Source organism: Sus scrofa, chromosome X, assembly GCF_054392235.1.
Source record: "Sus scrofa isolate SSC_HxYL_T2T_F1_AM1 chromosome X, Sscrofa_HxYL_maternal_Yorkshire_Landrace_v2.0, whole genome shotgun sequence".
NCBI lineage: Eukaryota > Metazoa > Chordata > Mammalia > Artiodactyla > Suidae > Sus > Sus scrofa.
This window is the reverse complement of record NC_139401.1, coordinates 107,894,813-107,916,993: the sequence shown is the minus strand read 5'-3', so window position 1 is coordinate 107,916,993 and position 22,181 is coordinate 107,894,813. Positions and strand designations below refer to the sequence as shown.

The window sequence follows — 22,181 nt, the reverse complement described above, 5'->3', positions numbered from 1 at the left end:
ACAGGTTGGATTTGCTGTGGATCCTCTACTCTTAATTATTCACGGCAATGGAAGAAACGAGTTGGCCAAATGATCACTAATTATGCATAACCAAGAAACCAAATTCTGTGGTTTTCAAGTGTGTTCTATTTGGGTGAGAGGGGAAAGACACAGATCTGCCTTCCTAATTCGTTTCTTCTCTGGCCAATATTAAAATCGGTCTTTTCCAACCACCCCTGGACATTTCAACTGGGGGAGCTACCCCAGAAGTTGTTCCTGAAGTAAAACACAATAGCAGAAAATCCACTAAGTGGGTAAGCCACACATGAATAAGAGAAAATTGACCACGAATTCCAGCTAAAAAGGAATTCTAGCTAGAAATTTTAGCCACAGGCCAGGATTCAGCATCCACAAAATAAATCTAGTCACTTGTGTCCCCCATCCCCAAGTTAAGAAGAGAGGGTTCCACCAACTGCCCTGCTCCAGAGGCCCCAGTCTACTCACCCAATGAGATTCCAGAAGCGAGGTGTTGCCCACATCGGACTGAAGGAGAAAGCAGGCCTTCTGCTACAGATGGGCCAAGACCCCCTGAGGGGCTCTGATCTGGCTTTCTTCTTTCCTTTTATTCTGGGAACCCGGACTTAGAAGAGCTGTCAGATTAGCCCCAGTCTTTCAATGCTTAATGACCTCCCTGCATGCACGCAGAGAAGAAATCTTGACCTTTTAAAATCCTTGATTTCTCTCAGCAATTTTAAGAAGCCAAAAGCCTGCATCTGCGTCTGCTTTGCTTTTCACGCTTTTACTGGGCACTTCAAAAGGGGAAATACTGCAAATCTCTGAGTCTCAGATACCAGGGCAAGGCCACCCCTTCATGGGACTGGGATTGGGAGAGATGCCCCACCGGACCTTCCAGGTGGCCGGCACTAGGTCCCACTTTTGCACTCTCCAGACCTTTCGGTTTTCTGCAGACACAATCTGATCAGTAATACCTCTGAATCCATGTGACATGAACCGCGTTCTAACTGGGATCCACCTCGCATATGCAACCTTCTGGGAGCACTTTCATCTCACGGGCATCTCTTGAGATCACACAACTTCAAAGACGTTCTTGCACTTGTTGTTTGTGACACCAGATTTGCTTAGGGAGTAAATCAATTCCCTCAGGATTAAACAAGAACAATCTGGTCAAACACAGTGTTCAAGCTGAGGTGGGAATGCTTGCGGCCTTGCTCTTTAAATTCCCTTTGGGGCTTCCGCTCTCTCTCCCCCTCCTCTGTCTCTCCCTCCCCTCAGCCTGCAGAGTCTAAAGTGCCAGAAATCGACTTCTTTACATTTCCTTTCCAACGCTGTTGAGTGTCCTTCCCCGCCTGGGTCAAAGTCTCTAACTCCTCAGGGCATCCCCTCCAAGTCACTCCTCAGCCTCATCAGCTCTGCAGGGACACAAAGAGGCTAAGAAAGAGCATCTGCTATTTTGCACTTAAGGATGCTGTGGTCGCGGCAAGTTGGAGGCAGAGGAAAAAGGGAGAGTTAACAGTTCCTAACCGTGTAAGTCACAAGCTCGGCCCTTTTTGGACCTAGTTCAGAAGACAAGGAGAGGCCTCCCAGAAGAAACTTTATCTGGCTGGTGATTGCATCTGCCGGCGGTTTTGGGGCTGCGTGCGTGTGCGCACACGGCGTGCGGAGCCGCCCCCACGTGGCAGCCCCCACGGGCAGGCCCAGAGCGCGGGCTCCTATGCTCCCTAGCCGTCAGGGCGCGAAACCGGTCGCCGGCTCCCTCGGAGGCACCATGGCGGGGTTTTACGTTTGTCTGAAGACTCCACAGTAAGTGGTGGGCTCAGTAAGCGCTGCGACTGCACTACGCAGAGTGGAGAGTGGCAGAGCGCTGGACGCCGAGGCGGGCACCTCTTCCTGCCGCAGCCCGGAGCCCGCCGCGAAGAGAAAAGCCACCCGCGAGAGAGCCGACGGCGCGCGGTGGGCAACACGCCGCCTCTGAGGCTCGAACTCGCAGCCGCGCGCCCGCCTGGGGGGGGTGCCGCACGCTCCCGGGAGGGCTCGCGCAGGTGTGCGCGCGCGCGTATGCGCTTGCGCGTGCGTGGGAATGCGGCGGCGGGGCGCGGGGCGCGCGCTTCCAGGACTCGGTGGGCGGGGGCCGGGCCGGGAGCGAGCGGAGCCGGGCGGGGCGGGGAGGGGCGGCTGGACCCTGAAGCTCCGGACTTGGAGGCTTTAACCTTCCTGCAGCCATCCTTACCTGATTCACCTGAGTCCCAGGGCCGGGCCGGGAAGGGCGGGGCGGCTTCCTAGGGCCGTTGCGGTTGTTGATTAATTTACTTGCCAAGGCAAAGAGGGAGGCACTAAAGCGAAAATTTAGCCGAGCCGCCTCGACTAACGTGGAATACCTAGTTATTCCCGAGGTTTCTTTTCCTGCGCATCGTGCTGCCGGACCTCTTGGTGCAAGGGTCCTTTTTGACGTTCCTGGGCCTTGGCTCTGCCAGACTTTGTAAGAAATGGCTGAAGGGGCTGAGAAGGATGTTTATATAATAGGCGTGCTGGGGAGAGAGACTGGGGGCAAAGGTGTAGGTTCCAACTTGCACATATTGAGAAACCTAGCCCATCTCCTCTTAAAATCGAGCGCCCCGCCGATTCGGATTTTACAAGGCTAATTTCATTGATTAGGGCCACCATTAAAATAACGCTCGCGGTTAACAATTCCTTTAAATCATGTGTTTCAGTTACACCGAAACATTTGTTTCTGGCACTCCTCAGCAGCCAGCACGACGGAAACTAAAGATCTGGTGGTGGGGGACGCTGGGCTAAGAAAAGGGAGAGGGAGGAGGGGAAGGAGGAGGGGGATGGAAAGAGAGAGGGGAATTGGGTGAGTGGAGAAAATCACCTCAAATTTTCTGAGGTGTCTTAATTGTCTAAATTTGTTCCAAGCTGTGCAACCCAAAGTTATTTGATGTGGCGTTAGCGCCAAGCAGTTTATTTTCACTACGTATCCACAGAGGTGTTTTCGGATGTTGTGCGTGCATATTTTAAGCAGGGACAACAGGAAGAAGATTTTCAGCAAATTGGATCTAGTCGTAAGGTTAGTTAGTGGGTGTGCGATTATTTTCCATTTTCATTCCTCCCCCGTCTTTTGTCTTTTCTAGGGCCTCACCCTCAGTATATGGAGGTTCCCAGGCTAGGGGTCTAATCGGAGCTGTAGTCACTGGCCTACATCATAGCCACAGCAACACTGGATCCTTAACCCACTGATCGAGGCCAGGGATCGAACCTGAAACCTCATGGTTCCTAGTCGGATTTGTTTCCGCTGCGCCACGGCCGGAACTCCCCATTTTCATTCTTGAAGGGAACACTCCACCTCACTCATTGCTGGTCTCTGATAGTCAGGGTTGCACAGGTTCACCTGCCCTCAGGGAAAGGCACTGTGTAGACAGGGACTGGCAGCCTCTGGCCTGCCATGTGATTTTTAGTGGCACTCCATTCGAGGTGCCAAAAACAGGTGACTGAGGCATTGGAGGTGTGAGTGGGAAGCTGCCCCCTTCTGCTGCTTTAAGATCAGTACCAGAGTGAGCTCTCCCTCTTCCCTGTGGGGAATGGGCCTGGACTCTTGAAACTTGAAAAGTGTGCTTGTGACTATTTTATCACCCCAGCTCCCAGGCTCACCTCACTATTGTGACCTCTGCCTATGGCCTCGGATGGATGCTGTGGAAATTACAAGGCTTTCTCTGCGTAACTTGGTGCAGCACCAGATGACAGGGCTTTGGGAAAACGAGGGAGGTCATGGCCATTACAGTGCAAGATGATAATGGCACTGTTATTCCTTCCAGGTGGGTGTGCCAGCCCCTCCTCCCTGGGGCTCAGTGCTGGCTCCTATTAGATGCTCCTGCTTGCAAATGCACAGGGGCCCGTCTCAGGTCCCTGCATCCTAATGTTTGCTTTCCATGCAGGGGGTCTGGGGCAGCCTGAGGTCTTTGGGGGGAGAAGGGGAAACTCAGCGGACCAAATGGCCTCTTCCTGTAGCCATCGTTAAAGGTCCAAGCTCATACGGTGGTTTATTGGATCTGGCCTGAAGGAACAGGAGAAATGATTAGAGGGCATTTGAAGAGATTAAGGACTCAAGGCTTCTGTAAATAAGAGGCTTGGAGTCTCTCATGGGACCTAAAAGTTACGGAGACTGAGAATATTCAAAATATTGTGCATCTGCTCTGGAGCATCGTGGAAGAAACGTTTGCTTTCCTTTCTTGGAGCCAGGCGAGCACAGTGCCTGGCACCAATATTTGTTGAAGGAATGTTGTTGACTGAGCCAAGATGCCCTTGAAGAGCTTGCCTTTTTGGGGAGTGGTCAGCCCAGTCAATGGGTAGTTTGCAGGAGGTGGGATGGGAGGCATAGGCCCAGTAGGACAGAATATAAAGGACCAGGTAGGGAGTTCCCATCGTGGCGCAGTGGTTAACGAATCCGACTAGGAACCATGAGGTTGCGGGTTCGGTCCCTGCCCTTGCTCAGTGGGTTAACGATCCGGCGTTGCCATGAGCTGTGGTGTAGGTTGCAGACGTGGCTCGGATCCTGCGTTGCTGTGGCTCTGGCGTAGGCCAGCGGCTACAGCTCCGATCAGACCCCTAGCCTGGGAACCTCCACATGCCACGGAAGCGGCCCAAAGAAATAGCAAAAAAAAAAAAAAAAAAAAAAAAAAGGACCAGGTAGGAGAGCCTGGGGCCAGAAGTGGGAGAGAGATGAGGAGAAGGGAAGTGAAGCAGAGAGCAGAATTTGGGTGAGTGGAGAAAATCACCTTGATTTTTCTGAGTTGTTTTAATTTTCTCTCTCTCTCTCTCTCTCTTTCTTTCTTTTAAGAAATTAGTACATTCATTCAGAGAGTTCCCATTGTGGTGCAGCGGAAATGAATCCGACTTGGAACCATGAGGTTGCAGGTTCAATCCCTGGCCTTGCTCAGTGGGTTAAGGATCCAGCGTTGCCATGGGCTGTGGTGTAGGTCGCAGATGCGGCTCGGATCTGGCATTTCTATGGCTGTGGTGTAGGCCGGAAGCTGCAACTCCGATTTGACCCCTAGCCTGGGAACCTCCATGTGCCATGGGTGTGGCCCTAAAAAGACAGAAAGACAAAAAAAAAGAAAGAAAGAAAGAAAGAAAGAAATTAGTACATTCAGTGTATTAATACAGAGAAATATCCCTGGGGGAAAAAGCTGTTTTCTCTGGGAGATGAAATTATGATGTTTTTCTTTTGTTCTTTTTAAAATTGTGACAAAATGCACATAACAAAATTTGCCATTTTTAAGTGTTGAGTTCAGTAGTGTTAAGTATATCCACACTATGTCTTCTGCGCTTTGGGTTCACTTTTTTTTTTTTTTTTTTTTTTTTTTTGGTCTATTTAGGGCAGCACCTGCGGCATATGGAAGTTACCAGCCTAGGGGTTGAATCAAGCTGTAGCCACTGGCCTACACCACAGCCACAGCAATGTGGGATCCAAGTCACATCTACCACCTCCACCATAGCTCAAGGCAACGCCGGATCCTTAATCCACCTGTTGAGGCCAGGTATCAAACCCGTGTCCTCATGGATACTAATTGGGTTTGTTACCGATGAGCCTCAAGGGGAACTCCCTGGGTTCACTTTTTTTTTGCTTTTTTTAAAAAATGTTTTATTGTAGTTGATTTACAATGTTCTGTTAATTTCTGCTGTACAGCAAAATAACCCAGTTACACACACACACACACACACACACACACACACACACACACACACGAATATACACAGTCTTATTCTCATATCCTCCATTATGTTCCGTCACAAGTGACTGGATATAGTTCCCTGTGCTATACAGCAGGATTTCATTGCTTATCCATTCCAAAGGCAATAGTTTGCATCTACTAACCCCAAACTCCCAGTCCTTCCACTCCCTCCCCCTTGGCAACCACAAGTCTGTCCTCTATGTCCATGAGTTTGTTTCTGTTCTGTGGATAGGTTCATTTGTGCTGTAGATTAGATTCCACATATAAGTTACATCATATGGCATTTGTCTTTCTCTTTCTGCCTTACTTCACTTAGCATGACAATCTCTAGTTCCATCCATGTTGCTGGAAATGGCATTATTTTTTTCTTTTTATGGCTGAGTAGTATTCCATTGTGTATATACACCACATCTTCTTAATCCATTCATCTGTCGATGGACATTTAGGTTGTTTCCATGTCTTGGCTATTGTGAATAGTGCTGCATAGAACATATGGGTGCATGTGTCTTTTTCAAGGAAAGTTTTGTCTGGATATATGCCCAGAGGGGATTGCTGGGTCATAAGGTAGTTCTGTATTTAGTTTTCCATAGTGGTTGTACCAAGAGAAGAGGTAAAATTGTCACTCTGTGCAGATGACATGATACTATATATAGAAAACCCTAAGGACTCCACACAAAAACTACTCAAAGTGCTCAACGAATTCAGCAAAGTAAGAGGATACAAGATTAACATTCAGAAATCAGTTGCATTTCTGTATACTAACAATGAAATATTAGAAAAGGAATATAAAAAATGCAATACCTTTTAAAATTGCACCCAAAAGAATTAAATATCTAGGAATAAGCCTGATCAAGGAGGTGAAAAATTTATATGCTGAGAACTGTAAAGCATTAATCAAGGAAATTAAAGAGCAGTCTTAATTTTCAAAATTTGTTTCAAGCTGTACCATATGCATTATTATCCCAGTTATCTGAGGTGGTGTTAGGGTCTCTTCTCTGAGCTTTTTCAAGGGCTCCAGGGGTAGTGGGAGAGGGAGACCGAGAGGAAAATTGGGCTGCTGGAAAATTCATGGCTTCCCCTGGGAGCCTTGGGTTTTCTTCCACCCTCCATCCCCCCACACTCCCACAGGAGTTTCCCGGAATCACAGCTTGGCCACCTCAGGAGGGCTGCGCCCTTTCAAGGGAGCCCAGTTGGCTTCGAAGGTTGAATTTGGGTGGAAACACAGGATTGGGTCAGTTTCCTCTGCAGATCGCAGGTGCATTCTAGATTTTATATGCAGGTAGACAGGTTTATGATATGCACTGGGGCTCATTGGCTGGTGGTGGAAGTGAGTATATTCAGAGCCATCCACATCCTCGCAGGCTGGACGAAATGCCACCAGTCCCACTGGCCCCTTGGTGTTTAGAATCAGAGCAAGTTCTTGTTAGATATAGCTCTTGCTTCAGCTAACTAGCTATTAAATTCTGTTCTTTTCATAGACAGAGAATGACAGCAGGTGACAGGCCAATTGTTGAGGGATCCGTGAATGTGCTTATTGGTAGAAGGGAGAAAATGGTAGGAGTCTTGAATTATGGGAGACCGTTTCGTGCAGGTGCATGAGGAGCTGGAGGAAAAGCACACGAACTTCCTTAACCAGACCAAATCCTGTAACGGGGTGGCATGGGTGAAAATGTCTTTGTTTTAAGGGAGAGGAAACTAGACCCCAGAGATGCTGAGTGATTCTTCTCGGGTCACACCATCAATGACAATTGTAAAGTTAGCGTCCTGGGTACCCCATCTTCCGGTGTAGAGCCATACGGCCTGGGTTAGAGAATAGATCATCCTCTGAGCAAAGGACCAAAAGCCTGTATCACGGGATACTGTGGCCCCTCGCTGAGCTGCTGCAGAGCTTGATTTGGCCCAAGGCAAAATGGTGAGCTAGGGCAGCTTTGGTTTTGGCAACCCCAACCTCTCCTGTCACTCACCCTCTCTCATCTCCAGCCCCTTCCCTCTCCAGGTGTTCTGGGCCTGAACCTTGTCCTCCTCTCCCAGCCTCTGGCTTCCCAGGTTGTGGACTCCCTTGGTGAATCCATCGCCGTCCTGTGACCCAGGGGCTGGCTCTGGGTGAGACTGACCTGTGGCTCATAGGTTAGCGGGCATGGATGGATGATTCCTGATGATGTGTGTTTTGATACGACTTGGATGCATTTGTGTCACTCGGATGCTTGGGAGTCATCTGGGGGGGGTTGCAGGTTGGTGAGTCCCTAACGTGACCAGCCTTTCCCATTCTATGAGCAGGATTCAAGAGGGTGAGGCTGAGCGCTTCTGCCCCTGGCACCTGACCCCCTACCAGAGAAGAACTATCGTGATTGATGTGCCTGTTTTCACCCCTTGGCTCCAAAACTTCTCTGCTGCCCCCCAAGCAGTGTAGGCTGCTGTTGGAGATTAGGGGCCATACTTCTTGACTTTTTCAGAATTCCAGTTGTTGGTGTTCAGGGGCCCCATGCGTTCTTTCTTGGCCCTGGGTAGCCCCCTGGCACCCAGATGCTGGGGGAGACTCTCCCCTGGGTCCCTCCATTGGCTGACTGTCGCGGCGATGTCTCCCCTCCCTTCCCGATCCTGAGGCTGACCTGCACCCAGGGGGCTCTGATTAACCTGAAGCTTGGCCCCATTTGACCTTCCAGTTGGGGAAGGCGAATACGGACTAGCAGAGAGCACCGGAAATGTACACGTGGCTGCCCTTGCTCAGCCTGCCAGCCCAGACCCAGCCTCCGCTCCCTCCTGGAATTAAGAGTGTTTCATGTGGTCCTTAGAGATCCCTGTGGCACTTCGCTTCCTTCTCTCCTTCCTTTCTGTTGCTTTTTCTTCTTCTCATCTTAGAAGAAAAGCTAATTAACTCCAGTTCTCCCAGCAAGGAGCCCAGACTGGCTATTGCATTTTGCTGACCTGCACTCACCCTGTAGCATCTGCCGTTCACTCATGAACACTGTGGAGTGGTCCCAGGGAAGCCAGCTTTCTGGAAAGTTCTTGAATAAACTACTTGCCATATTTACCAGTTGGCCAAAACGTTGTCTCCTTTGACTATAACGTCGTTAAAATATTTAACTCTTTGTGAAAATTCATTTAGGAGGGAATGGTTTTAAAACCTTTTGGAGGAGTTCCTGTTGTGGCTCAGCAGTAATGAACTCGACTAGTGTCCATGAGGACTCGGGTTCGATCCCTGGCCTCACTCAGTGGGCTCAGTAGGTTAAGAGGTGGCTAGCCCGGGAACATCCACATGCCTCAGGAGAGGCCCTAAAAAAAAACAAAAACAAAAAAAAAAACAAAACCTTTTGGAGATTTCTCTGAAGATGTGGTTGGCAGGTTCCATTTCGTCTTTAGCAGCTTTCTAAGGAGTGTTCCATTCGTTGTAGGGACATTTAGTTTCCTTGGGAATGGATGAAAAATCTGGCCAAGTATATTATTTCATCAGTAACCCGAATTTTAGCATTTTGTGTGTTTACACTAGTTTCTTTTGAATCCTTTGAAAGATCATATTTTTTTTTCTTTTTTTTTTCCTTTTTTTAATGGCTGCACCCACGGCATATAGAAGTTCCCGGGCCAGGGAGTGAATACGAGCTGCAATTGTGACCTACGCCCACAGCTGTAACAATGCCACATCCTTTAACCCACTGCACTGGGCTGGGGATCGAACCCATGCCTCTGCAGAAACCTGAGCCACTGCAGTCAGATTCTTAACCCACTGTGCCACGGTGAGATCTCTGAAAACTCATATTCCTTTAGCTTTTCAAGTCAATTCATTTTTTATCCTTCCCTTGCAATTTCATAGTTATGGTTAACGGATAGCAAATTTGAGGAACTAATTGTGCAATACCTTGCAGTGACCCCTTCTTAGCATCTTCACCCTCGTCCTGCTGTCTTAAATGATTTTCCTCTTTCGTGAAATCTTTCTTAGCTTTTTAAAACCACTCATTCAGTCCCAATTACTGTAGACTGTGATTCACTAGAAAGAAATGAGTTTCAGGGAAATGGCTTGTATTCAGGAGGCCAAGTCACGGGGTTGATAAGATTTGCCATTGATTGCTTCAAACGCACAGGCTAACCTTAACCCAGAGGTTCTCAGCAGAGGTGTGGGAAACAATTTTTTCCTCCCCCAGGGGACGGTTGACAATATCTGAAGACATGTTCTGTTGTCCAAACTAAGGGGAAGGTGTGCTACTGCCACCTAGTGGGTAGAGGCCAGGAATGCTGCCCAACAGCCTGCAATGCACCTGAGGCCCCTGCAACAAAGAATTCTCCAGCCCCAAATGTCAATAAGGGTCCAGACTGGGAAAGCTTGCCTTCAATTAATAACATTTTACCAAAGTAGAAGTCTAAGGAGGACCACCCTTCAGCGTGGAGAGCAGGGCTATCCAATGGAAGTTTCTGTCGTGATGGAAGTGTTCTCTCTCTGTGCTGTTGTGTGACTATGAACACTTGTGGTGCAGCTAATGTGATCTAGAAGCGGAGTTTTTTTGGGGGGGTCTTTTTTTAGGACCCCACCCTCAGCATATGGATGTTCCCAGGCTAGGGGCTGAATTGGAGCTGTAGCCACTGGCCTACGCCACAGCCTAAGCAACGCCAGATCTGAGCCGCGTCTGCAACCTACACCACAGCTCACGGCAACGCCGGATCCTGAACCCACTGAGTGAGGCCAGGGATCGAACCTGCGTCCTCATGGATGCTAGTCGGATTCATTTCCGTTGAGCCACGACAGGAACTCCAAGAAACAGAGTTTTAAAATTTTATTTCATCTTCATTCATTTCAAGTTAAATAGCCACATGTGGCTAGTGGCTTCCATATTGGGCTCAGCTTTCGAGGTGCTGTAGTCTAATGGAGTGTGGTTCTGGGACCAGACAGTACTGGAGTTGTGTCCCTGACCTACTGCTTCCTACCTTGATGGCCTTGAGTATGCCTTCCAAGTTTCTGAGCCCCGGTTTCCTCATCTGTAAAAAAGGGGGTAATAAAGGAACCTGCTCCTCGGAGGATTATGGTATCCAATGAAATAATGCACGAGAAATGAAGCATGTAGCACACTGCCCAATGCAGTAAACATTTGAAAGATGTTAATAATAATTGCCAGGATTTGTAATGGTCATCGTGTAAATGGGGCTTCTGCAGGGCTTATAAATGAGTCTTCAGGGATATCATTTTATTTTATTTTATTATCTTATTTGCTCTTTTAGGGCCGCACCCTTGGCATATGGAGGTTCCCAGGCTAGGGGTTGAATTGGAGCTACAGCTGCTGGCCTACGCCACAGCCACAGCAACGCCAGATCCGAGGTGTGTCTGCGACCTACACCACAGCTCATGGCAGTGCCAGATCCTTAACCTATTGAGGGAGGCCAGGAATCGAACCTGCGTCCTCGTGGATACTAGTCAGATTTGTCTCCACTGAGCCACAACGGGAACTCCAGGGATATTATTTAAAGGCCACTTCAGAGGCAGAGCCCTAACCCTCAGCCCTTACAGCATTACCATAGATGTATCCCCATGCCTTTTGGGGGCCTGAGTTTTCCTTTCTCTTTTTAAAAATTTTTATTATAGTTGATTTACCATGTTCTGTCAATTTCTGCTATTCAGCAAAGTGACCCAGCCATACATCCATATACATTCTTTTTCTTACCAGAGCCACAGCAGCGTGGGATCTGAGCCGCGTCTGCGACCCACACCACAGCTCACAGCAATGTCAGATCCTTAACCCCCTGAGCGAGGCCAGGGATCGAACCCCAGTCCTCACGGATACTAGTCGGATTCCTTTCCACCATGCCCCAACAGGACCTCTCTGCTTTTGTTTAGGGCAGAAGTTCTGCCTTGGTAGAACCGCCTTCAATTCGGAATGAGAGTGCCTGGATCAGGGAGGTTGGTTGGAGAGCAGCAGCTCTTCACAGTGTCTCTCCTCGGACTGACACCCAGCCAGTAATGTGGCAGGAGAGCCCAGGTACCACTTTAAGGATACAGGGAAGCCTGGCATTTAGCCTTGGGAAACCAGAGCAGTGTGTGGACCGGCCTGGCTCCCAGGCTGCTAATGCAGGCGCAGAGCATCTGGCCCCGGGGAAGAGAAAAGGGCCCCTCACAGCAGCTTATGGTGCTTGCAAAGGCCACGCTGCCCCAGGGCTCAGCCACCTGCCGTGGTGTCTGGCCTGAGAGATACACACGTACAATCGCTGACAGCCCCATACGGTGGAACGATCGTGAGGCTTTGGGGTCGGGCATGGGCTTGAATCCTCACAGTGCTGCTTCCTCACTGTGTGGCCACAGGTGTACACCCAGGCCTTCCTGGGCCTCAGTTGTGCTCACCTGTAAAATGGAGATAATGATGCCTTCCTCACAGCGTCGTCATGAGGATTCGGTCAGGTGACTGTCAGGCACATCGGTTGCCGTCAGTAAACGAGCGTTCCCTTGCCAGCTAATGTTGACAAAGACCAACCTTTAAGTAACTAAAGAGTCATCATCCTGTTTTTGTTCTTCTGGGATGGAAATAGAAAATGAGCGTTTTCTGCCGGTAGCACGAGAGAACAGTTTCTTTCTTTCTTTTTCTTTTTTGTGCTTTTTAGGGCCGCCCCTGTGGCATTTGGAGGTTCCCAGGCTAGGGGTCCAATCAGAGCTGTAGTCACCGGCCTACATCACAGCCACAGCAACACCAGATCCCAGCCACGTGTGCGACTTGCACCACAGCTCACGGCAACACTGGATCCTTAACCCACTGAGCGAGGCCAGGGATCGAACCCGCAACCTTATGATTCCTAGTTGGATTCGTTTCCGCTGCGCCACTATGGGAACTCCACAGTTTTGATCTTTTGATCTCGAGAAGGGGAAAGGGGGAAAGGATTCTCCCTGCTGTGCCACTGCCCTGTCTGGAAGGGCCATCTGAACTGTTTAGGGACAGACTGGGTTGCAGGATAAAGCACAGGGCTCTGCGGTAGGCCCCATGCAGTGTAAAGGAGGAGCCTGAGCAGCCCTTGCCTGGGCCTGGGACTTCCTGGAGGGAAGTCACCATGTTCTGTGCGCCCAGATAGAGGCTTTCTGGGGACAGTATGTTTCCCAGGCCTCTGGTATTTAAACTCAAGCTGTATCTGTGGCCACTTGATCCCATGACGGCTAACGCGCCATCAGGTTGGATGCAGGTGGCTTTGCCCTCATGCAGCCACAGGCCCAGACCCTGGGACAGGTAGTCATTGGATGACACTGCTTGTCACCAGTGGGGCTGGCTGCTGGAGAGAGTGTGGATAACACAGGAAGTCTCATCCCCTACTTTTGGGAAACTGATGAAGACATAGAAGGACACTGGTCATTGACGCCAGGGGAGGGACAGGCTGCCCATGGAGAAGGGAAGCTAATAATGTCTGGAGCGCTTAGTATGCACTACACCTCATGCCAAGAGCTTTGTCGGAGTTCCCGTCGTGGCACAGTGGAAATGAATCCGACTAGGAACCATGAGGACACGGGTTCCGGCGTTGCCGTGAGCTGTGGTGTAGGTTGCAGATGCGGTTCGGATCCTGCGTTGCTGTGGCTGTAGGCCAGCGGCTACAGCTCCAATTGGACCCCTAGCCTGGGAACTTCCATGTGCCGTGGAGGCGGCCCTAAAAAGCAAAAAAAAAAAAAAAAAAAAAAAAGCAAAAAAAAAAAAGAAAAGTTTTGTATGAGTTACATCTCCAAACTATCTGTGAGAGCAGCCCCCCCCCCTTTTTAGGGAGGCCTCTCTTTTTTGAGCACTCTTCTTTTTTTGATGGGGGCTGCCCTGCGGCCTATGGAGTTCCTGGGCCAAGGATCAGATCCAAGTCGCAGTGGCCACCTATGCTGCAGCTGTGGCAACACCAGATCCTTGAACCCACTGTGCCAGGCTGGAAATGGAACATGCATCCTGGCGTTGCAGAGACGATCGATGGCGCCACAGCGGAAACTCCTTGAGCACTATTCTGATCTCTTCGTAGCACATAGTAGGTGCTCAACAAATAGTTACTAAGTTAACGAGTCCTCAGTTAACCTAGGCTGAAGGTACTCTTGGCCCCACTAAACAGATAGGGAAATTTCATTTTTGAACAGTTCAGTGACTTGCCTAAGATCACAGGCTCATCATTGACAAGACAGGACTCATACCTAGAATTGTCCAGCTCCACGGCCTATCCCCTTTAGCAGCTACATCATGCTTCCTCCTCAGAAGGCCGCGATGCCAGATGTCACCTTCTGCTCAGAAACTGCTGGATCAGAGAGTCAAGAGTACTGCACAAAGACATGATATTGTGACAGCCCTCCCTCTTTGACCCTTCCTGCTTCCTCCATCCCCCCAATTCTGTCCCCAGACAGGTTCATTTTATGGGTAAGTAAACCGGAGCATGAAAACATTGTATGACTTGTCCAAGGTCGCACAGCTTGTGGGGCTCTTTATTCAAGTGTGATGTTCAAGCCTTCAAAAAACTCAGAGCCTGATCGGGAGGGGAACGAGTTTCATCTATTGGGGCCAAGGCTAAATGAGGAAAAATTAACAAAGGGCCCCATATTGTTAAAGCAGCTTACTTGATTTTTTTTAAAAGTAGAAACAAACCATTATAGTCATCTCCTTTGGACATTTGGAACTGTGTTCTTTGTTGCAAACACAACAAATGATAACAATATAATTCAGTTATCTACTCTAGCATATACACTAGATGTTCAAAATGAGGAACGGAAACAAGAGAAGAGAAAAAGAAGAGATACAGACATGAGAAAGTCTAGATATAGATAGGAAAAAAAGCAACAAATGGCAGGCACTGTATTTCAGAAATGATTTCTACTAATGATGGATAAAGTCACGTTACATTTTTACATCAACAAGGTCATTATCCCGATCCCCGGAGCCTCATGTATCAGGGACCAGCGCACCCTATAAACTGTGGGTCATGTTACTTCCGCTTCCTTAGTGCATCCAGATCTCCCCTTTCCATAAGCCCAACTGTCCCGAAAAACAAATAGCGGAAAGTAAGTCAGAGGGAGAGTCTTCTGAGCCCCATGGGAGTTGGGGAAGAGATAGGGTCCTGAGAACCCAGTCATATCTGCCTGGTCATATTTTGAGCAGAGCCCAGGGGGTGAGGCAGGAAAAGTCTACTCTCCTGAATTTGCAGAAAGCCTATGAACAGTGGTTTCTGCATCAGTTTACTATTCATTTTGTGATACTTGGAAGGGGGTCGCCAGATGTCCTTTAAGGGAATGAGATGGGGAAAAAACCATCCCCACTAAACCTCCATCTCCTAATGTTGAAGGACATGATTTTACTTTTACTTGGGAGGAAGGTTTGTTTCTTTAGTGCCTGTGGCTCCCGAAGCCAAATGTCAATGATCTGAAGACCTTATTTCTTATAGAAATAGCCTGTTTGCTTATTCAGAGATGCAAAAAACTCTCTGAGATGAGATAGTTAATTCTCTGATAGAGATGAACTTCTGATTTGAAAAATTTTTTTTTTAATTTCTGTTGAAGGGGAAGAAAGAATGAATGGGGCATTTGAAGTTAAATCTGCAAACACTGTGCATTTTTTAAATGAGAAAAAAATAGCTTAGTTTTCTAAACAAACTAAAAGTAGGAGAGGTTTCTGAAAATATCCACAGGCTTCTAAAGGTTGGACCCCTGTTGGCTAACTCAAACAAGGCTTACAGGGGGCCGCTGCAAAGTCTGACCTCTCTAGGGATGAACTAGGAACTTGGAAAGAGTGTCTCGGTGAATCATAGGATCCTGGAATGCCTGGGATAAAAGGACCCCTAGATCCAAGTCTAGCCCAATCCCTTACTTCCCAGGTGAGGAAACTGCAGCCCAGAGAGAGGACTCCGTGTGCCCAAGGCCGCAAAGCTGATTCATAGCAGGGCTGGGGTGTCAAGTCTCCGAAAGTTGCTATTGGACTCACTGGAGGTTCCAGTCTTAGAGACATTCATTAGAAAAACAAAATACTTTCCTTTGAGGTCACAGTTCTCTCTAGACCTCGTTCAAGTTGATTCTTCTTTTTAGGGCCCCACCTCCGGCATATGGAAGTTCTCAGGCTAGGGGTCCAATCGGAGCTGCAGCTGCCCGTGTACACCACAGCCACAGCAACAAGGGATCCAAGCCATGTCTGTGATGTACACTGCAACTCATGGCAACGCTGAATCCTTAACCCACCAATCGAGGCCAGGGATCAAACCTGCATCCTCGTGGATACTAGTTGGGCTCGGAACCCGCTGAGCCACAGCCGGAACTCCCAAGTTGATTTTTCTTCACCAGCACATCCAATTGCTATGGCATATCAGCTTTTCTGTTCCAGCCATGCCCAGTAGTCAACGTGACATAGAGCGGGGTTTCCTTAAAGCCAGGTGTTTGAACCCTGTACCTCAGCATTACCTGGGGGCTTATGGAACATGCACATCTCTGGGCCCCGCCCCAGTGGAAGAATCAGAATCCCTGGGGGTGAGGGCCCAGGAACAGTGATTGTTATGCAGGCTGGTGACGTCCGGCCTTCCTCCTCCAACCCATTTCTTACACCATTGTCCATATTGGTACTAGTAGTTTTTAAAACCCTCCTATTTCTTTCTTTTTTAAAATTGAAGTGTAGTTGATTTCAAAGTTGTCAGTTTCAGGGGTGTTCCCATCATGGTGCAGCGGAAACGAATCCGACTAGGAGCCATGAGGTTGCGGGTTCCATCCCTGGCCTTGCTCAGTGGATTAGGGATCTGGTGTTGCCGTGAGCTGTGGTGTAGGTGGCAGACACGGCTCGGATCCCAGGTTGCTGTCACGGCTCGGATCCCAGGTTGCTGTGGCTGTGGTGTAGGCCAGAGGCTACAGCTCTGATTCGACCCCTAGCCTGGGAACCTCCATGTGCCGTGGGTTGGGCCCTGAAAAGACAAAAGACAAAACAACAAAAACAAAGTTATCAGTTTCAGGTGTACAGCAAAGGGATTCAGTTATACATCTATATTTATATATATCTGTTCTTTTTTTTTTTTTTTTGTCTTTTTTCTTTTTAGGGCCGCCCCCCTCGGCATATGGAGGTTCCCAGGCTAGGGGTTGAGCCAGAGCTATAGCTGCCGGCCTACACCACAGCCACAGCAACTCAGGATCCGAGCCATGTCTGCGACGTACACCACAGCTCACGGCACCGCTGGATCCTTAAACCACTGAGCAAGGCCAGGGATGGAACCCGCAACCTCATGGTTCCTAGCCAGATTCGTTTCAGCTGTGCCATGATGGAAACTCCAGTATATAGCTGTTCTTTTTCAGATTATTTTCCATTATAGGTTATGAACAGACATTGACTATAGTTCCAGCGCTATACTGTAGGGCCTTGTTGTTTATATGTTTTATATACAGTAGTGTATATACGTTAATCCCAAAGTGCCAATTTATCCCCCATACTATTTCTTGAGCACGCACTTTGTACCAGGCACTGTGCTATTTTTTCATGCATTATTTCGTGTAGTCTTTAGATGCCGGCAGCATGCTTCCTTCTCACTCTGAAGTGGACTCGAGCAGTGTCCAGCCAGGAGAGGGGCCAGCCGCCTTGCACTGCCATTTCAGCGCCCCTCCCGGGCACAGCTCCCGGGGTGGCTTGTTCCCCTCCCTGACCCAAGGCCATTCTGACTAGGGATTCTTGCACCTCAAAGCTGAAGGAAGCCTGTAGATTTCTGCTCTCCTGGGCCTCGCTGCCACTTTTCTTATCCTCTAGAGGGAAGAGCTTTGCACACCTCATTTACCTCTTTGAAGTGGCAATCCTTTCCCTTCCCTGCCTAGGAGCGACGGGGCCTGAAGGAGGCAATGAGCTTGAGAATGCCTTGAGCGCTGTGCCCCGGGATCCTCTCTGCCTCTGTGAACCCAGGAGCATCTCCTTTCTGCCCTTGGCCGTCTGGGCCTTTCTCTCCTCTCCCATCTGAAGGTGGGCTTCCGCTCCCAGGCCTTTCATAATGACTCCAGCCTACACTGAGCGGTTGCCTCTAGTCCCTTTCGCTGCTTTAAATGGAGCCACCCACAGAAACACTGTCCAGGACCTCCTGTGGCTGCACTGCCTCCCACCCCCCAATCCTTCAGCCCACGGTTCCTCCTCACTGTCACCTTCCCTGTTCCTTGACCTCGTTTACAGCTAGAGCTCAGCTTTCTAACCTGCTTGGCTACCCTCTGCCCAACTCAGCTTTGTAACGTGTTTTGGACGCACTCCTCTGGCTTAACCTTGGCCTTCTGCCTCGTTTCTGCTCCCTGGCCCCCCGTACCACCCATGTGTGCACCACACACTCTGGCTTCCACTGCTGTGACTCTTGAGCCCTGAAGACACCTCCTCTATGGAGCCAGTACTCAAGAGGTTAGCCTGTGAGTTCTCATCTTTTTTTTGGCCGCATCTGTGGCATGTGTAAATTTCCATGCCACAGCAGGAACCAGAGCCACATCAGGGGTAACACCGGATCCTTAACCCACTGAAACGCCAGCGAACTCCGAGTCCTCCTCCTAAAATGAATACTTACCTGGAGTTCCTGCCGTGGAGCAATGGGATTGCCGGCGTCTTGGAAGAGCTGGGATGCAGGTTCGATCCCTGGCCCTGCACAGCAAATAGGTGAAGGATCTGGTGTAGCTGCAGCTGCAGATGAGGTCACGACTGTAGCTCAGATCTGATCCCTGGCCCTAGAACGCCACATGCCATGGGGTGGCCAAAAAAGAAAAAAAAAAAAAAAGAGTACTTGTAAAATAAAGAGAACCCATGTCAAGTTTGTCTCACCCCCTCATTTTACAAATGCAGAAGGAGGTATGACTGGGTCAAGGCCAGAGGGACAAGCTGTAGGAAGGGCAGAGACAGAATCAGGATCCAGGCCTTCTGATTCCCAGTCAAGTGCGGCTCTCAATTTTTCACGTGTATTTTTGTCTCTGTCTTCAGGGCGTGGGTCGTTTTAGCGTAGCGCTCAATGGGCTCTGGAATACACCACCCCAGTTCAAATCCCGCCCTCACCATGGACTTGTGTGTAACCCCCCAGTTACTTAGCTTTTCATTTTCCTCATCTACAAGTTGGAAGAGGAGTGAGACTAAATAGGATTGGGCTAAGGATTAAATGAGATGGTGTATGCAAAACATTTCAAACAGTTTCTGCACATAGGAAATGTTAACTGTTTTGTTTTGTCATTGCTCCATAGCCCCTAAAACAGGACTGAGTACATAGTAGGTCTGCACGAAGACTCTGGGGTGCAAAGAGAGAAGCCTTGGGAAATAACATTCTGACTGTTGTCTGCTTGCAGTGGTGGGTTCTGATTCTGATGGTGGGTGTTTTAGACCATGGACAGAGGGAAAGGTCTGGGGATTGGACCTTTGGAAAACTCGTCCTGTGGCTCCAAGTAGGCAGCTGCCTCTTCGCACTGCAGCAGGGTTGTCTGTGGGGTTGAGGGCTAAGGAAATTGGAGGTTTTTAAAGAACCCCCCAAGGAGTTCCCGTTGTGGTTCAGTGGGTTAGGAACCCAACTAGTATCCATGTGGATGTGGGTTCGATCCCTGGCCTCGCTCAGTGGGTTAAGGATCCAGCATTGCTGTGAGCCTTGGTGTAGGTGGCAGATTTGGCTCGGATCCCGAGTTGCTGTGGCTGTGGCACAGGCTGGCAGCTGCAGCTCCAGTTTTACCCCTCGCCTGGGAATTTCCATATGCCGTGGGTGCGGCCTTAAAAAAATAAAAAATAAAAAAATAAAGACCCCCCCCCCCAAATATGACCTTGACTGAGAATGGCCAGGTCTCTCAGGTTCTTGGAGGCACTTTTGTTTCAGTGGGCCAGGGCACCTTAGAGATGTCAGGCATCACTCCTCCTTCTGCCCATGAGCTCCCTGTTGAGATGCAGTTCACTGTGAGACTCCCTGCTACTTCACCCCAGAACTGGGAGACCAAAGGCTATGTATCATTACCATGAGGTGATTGCCTCCCCAGCCCACACACCATGGGCTTGAAAGACCTTGAGATGAAACCCAGGGAGTTCCCGTCATGGCTCAGTGGTTAACGAATCCAACTAGGAGCTATGAGGTTGCAGGTTCAATCCCTGGCCTTGTTCAGTGGGTTAAGGATCCAGCCTTGCCATGAGCTGTAGTGTAGGTTGCAGACGTGGCTCAGATCCCGCATTTCTGTGGCTGTGGTGTAGGCCGGTGGCTATAGCTCAGATTCAACCCCTAGCCTGGGAACCTCCATATGCCACGGAAGCGGCCCTAGAAAAGGCAAAAAGACAAAAAAAAAAAAAAAAAAAAAAAAAAAGATGAAACCCAGAAGTTACCAGTTGGCTTCATGAAAGTCACTGCTGGTTCTGCTTGGGCTGAGGGCACATTCTTGTGGCTGAGTTCGCTTCCTCCTTTATCTCCCCAGCCTCCCCTGCCAGGGAGCCACTGCCAACTCGGAATCCAACCAGCCACGCAGAAGCCCCAGCCTGCCCCGTACCAACCCCCTCTTTTCTTCTTTTTTTACTTTTTCTCCCTCTCTGACTATTTCTTGTCCCTCCTCCCATCCCCAACTGATGGATTATTGACTGCGAGGGGCAGTAAAAACAGCAACTGCAACAAATACAGGATAAAATCAAAAGCCTCAGACACTCTCTGCTGGGGTGGACTTGAGAGCGGGTGGACTTGAGAGCAGATGGAGTGCCTGGGTCTAGAACTCTCGGCACCCAACACACACTTGAAGCTGTGAACTCCATCTTCAGGGCCCCCGGACTCATTCCTGGCCCTTCCTGGAGTCTCCCAGGGTCCTCATGCTTCCTGCTCCCCTTGCTGGTACCCCACTTTGGCCTGGCCACGCATGCTACTGACCTACCCCCTTTCATGTTGTGTGATCTCTTGTCACAAAACGTGTGCAGTGAGCCATTTGGGGCAGGACTCTTCATTGTTAAAATGAACCAGCACAACTTTGCAAAGATCTTAGGGACTGATAATGACCCGGCAGGTTATCCTGTTTTCAAGTCTTATAACGGGCCGATCCATGAGATTCTTTGAGGTAGGAGCAGGTGGTGGCTCAATACCAGAGGTTGCCAAGTAAGGAGAGAGCAGAGTGTTAGTGGTCAAGCCATGGGCTCTGAAATCCGCCAAAACTGGATTTGAATCCCAGCTCTGTTAACGTCCCACTCATATGTGCTCGCCCATATTACCTAAATTCAGCGAGACTCCGTTTCCTCATCCGGAAAATGGGACTAAAAAGAGTACAACCAACATACGGCTTACCTCATAGGGCTCTTGGGAGAGTCAATGAGACAATGCCTCTAAAGTCATTTACACAGTGTCAGCCCGGCACAGAGTAAGGACTCAGCAATTTCATTCAGCGTATTTGTTGTGATATGACTTGGCCCTGACTGTGCAAGAACAGAGCTTTTCATCATTGTCTGGGTGGATCGTCAAGACAAAATAGGACTGCCCATCAGCTAGGCTGTGAGACCGCTAGAGAGAGGGCAGGGAGAACCTTCGAGGCCAAGTTCTTTGCATTTTTACCCCCTACCCCCAGCAGAAGATCTAAAGGGTTCGTGGTGGCATGATGGGTCTCTCTGCACTTCTTCTGGTTTAATCTCAGGGTTGAGGGGCAATGAGGAGGGAGGCAAGGCGGAACGGGGCGCAAACCAGAGACCTTTTAAATGGAAGTGCTGGAGGAGGAAAAGGCCCAGAGCAGGAAACAGAAGAAAGAAGAGGCGGAAGCAGGGGGTAGGGGGAGGGAGCGGGGGAGAAGGGGAGAGGGGGAGATGAGGAGGAGGGGAAGAAGCAGCCGTCAGTGTGGCTGTGGCTGCTGCTTCTCTAAGATAAGGAGCGGATCTTTCCTATTCTTTTGAGGCTGCCAGGATAAAGGCCTGCTCCCTGGATTGGCGATCAGGGTGGTGAGAGGTATTCCTGTTGAGGGTGTTGAGAGGGCTTCCCTGTGGTAGGGCAGCAGAGGGTAGTGGGCTGTCATTTCCCTCTGGCCTCCTGGAGTGGAAGGAGGGCCCCGAGAACAGTTCTTCTAGAGCAGGTGTCCCCTTACAGCGTGTCTGGGCATCTGCTCTGTGGTTCTGGTACCAGATGCCTGTGGGGGAGGGTGTGGAGGAGAAAGGAGCGCCCTTCTATCCCTCCCAGGTCTTCCTCCTGACACCCCCGGGGCATTTTCGGGCTGCCTTTGCAGAGGCTGCTGGAGATGTCTTTTCATTTTTTTTTTTTTTTTTTTTTTTTTTGCTATTTCTTTGGGCTGCTTCTGCGGCATATGGAGGTTCCCAGGCTAGGGGTCGAATCGGAGCTGTAGCCGCCGGCCTATGCCAGAGCCACAGCAACGTGCGATCCGAGCCCCGTCTGCAACTTACACCACAGCTCACGGCAACGCCGGATCGTTAACCCACTGAGCAGGGGCAGGGACCGAACCCGCAACCTCATGGTTCCTAGTCGGATTCGTTAACCACTGCGCCACGACGGGAACTCCCTGGAGATGTCTTTTCAAATAACATGCCACCAAAGCCTTGGAGTAGTTTCTGCTTCGGGCGG

At 49.6% G+C, this 22,181-nt stretch overlaps 1 protein-coding gene across 3 annotated transcripts in view; it reads left to right on the top strand.

Moving 5' to 3' along the window:
• The first annotated feature begins 1,289 nt into the window (after window positions 1-1,289).
• KIAA1210 (KIAA1210 ortholog) overlaps window positions 1,290-22,181 on the top strand; it is a 69,411-nt gene continuing 48,519 nt past the window's right edge. For 2 of the 3 annotated variants that reach the window (XM_021080193.2, XM_085008273.1), the window contains exon 1: window positions 1,665-1,800. In XM_021080193.2, the coding sequence (XP_020935852.2) occupies window positions 1,712-1,800 (89 nt within the window). In that variant the 5' untranslated portion in view covers window positions 1,665-1,711. Of the gene's footprint in view, window positions 1,525-1,664; window positions 1,801-22,181 lie in introns of those variants that run through there. The other variant, XM_085008276.1, reaches the window with a different exon arrangement.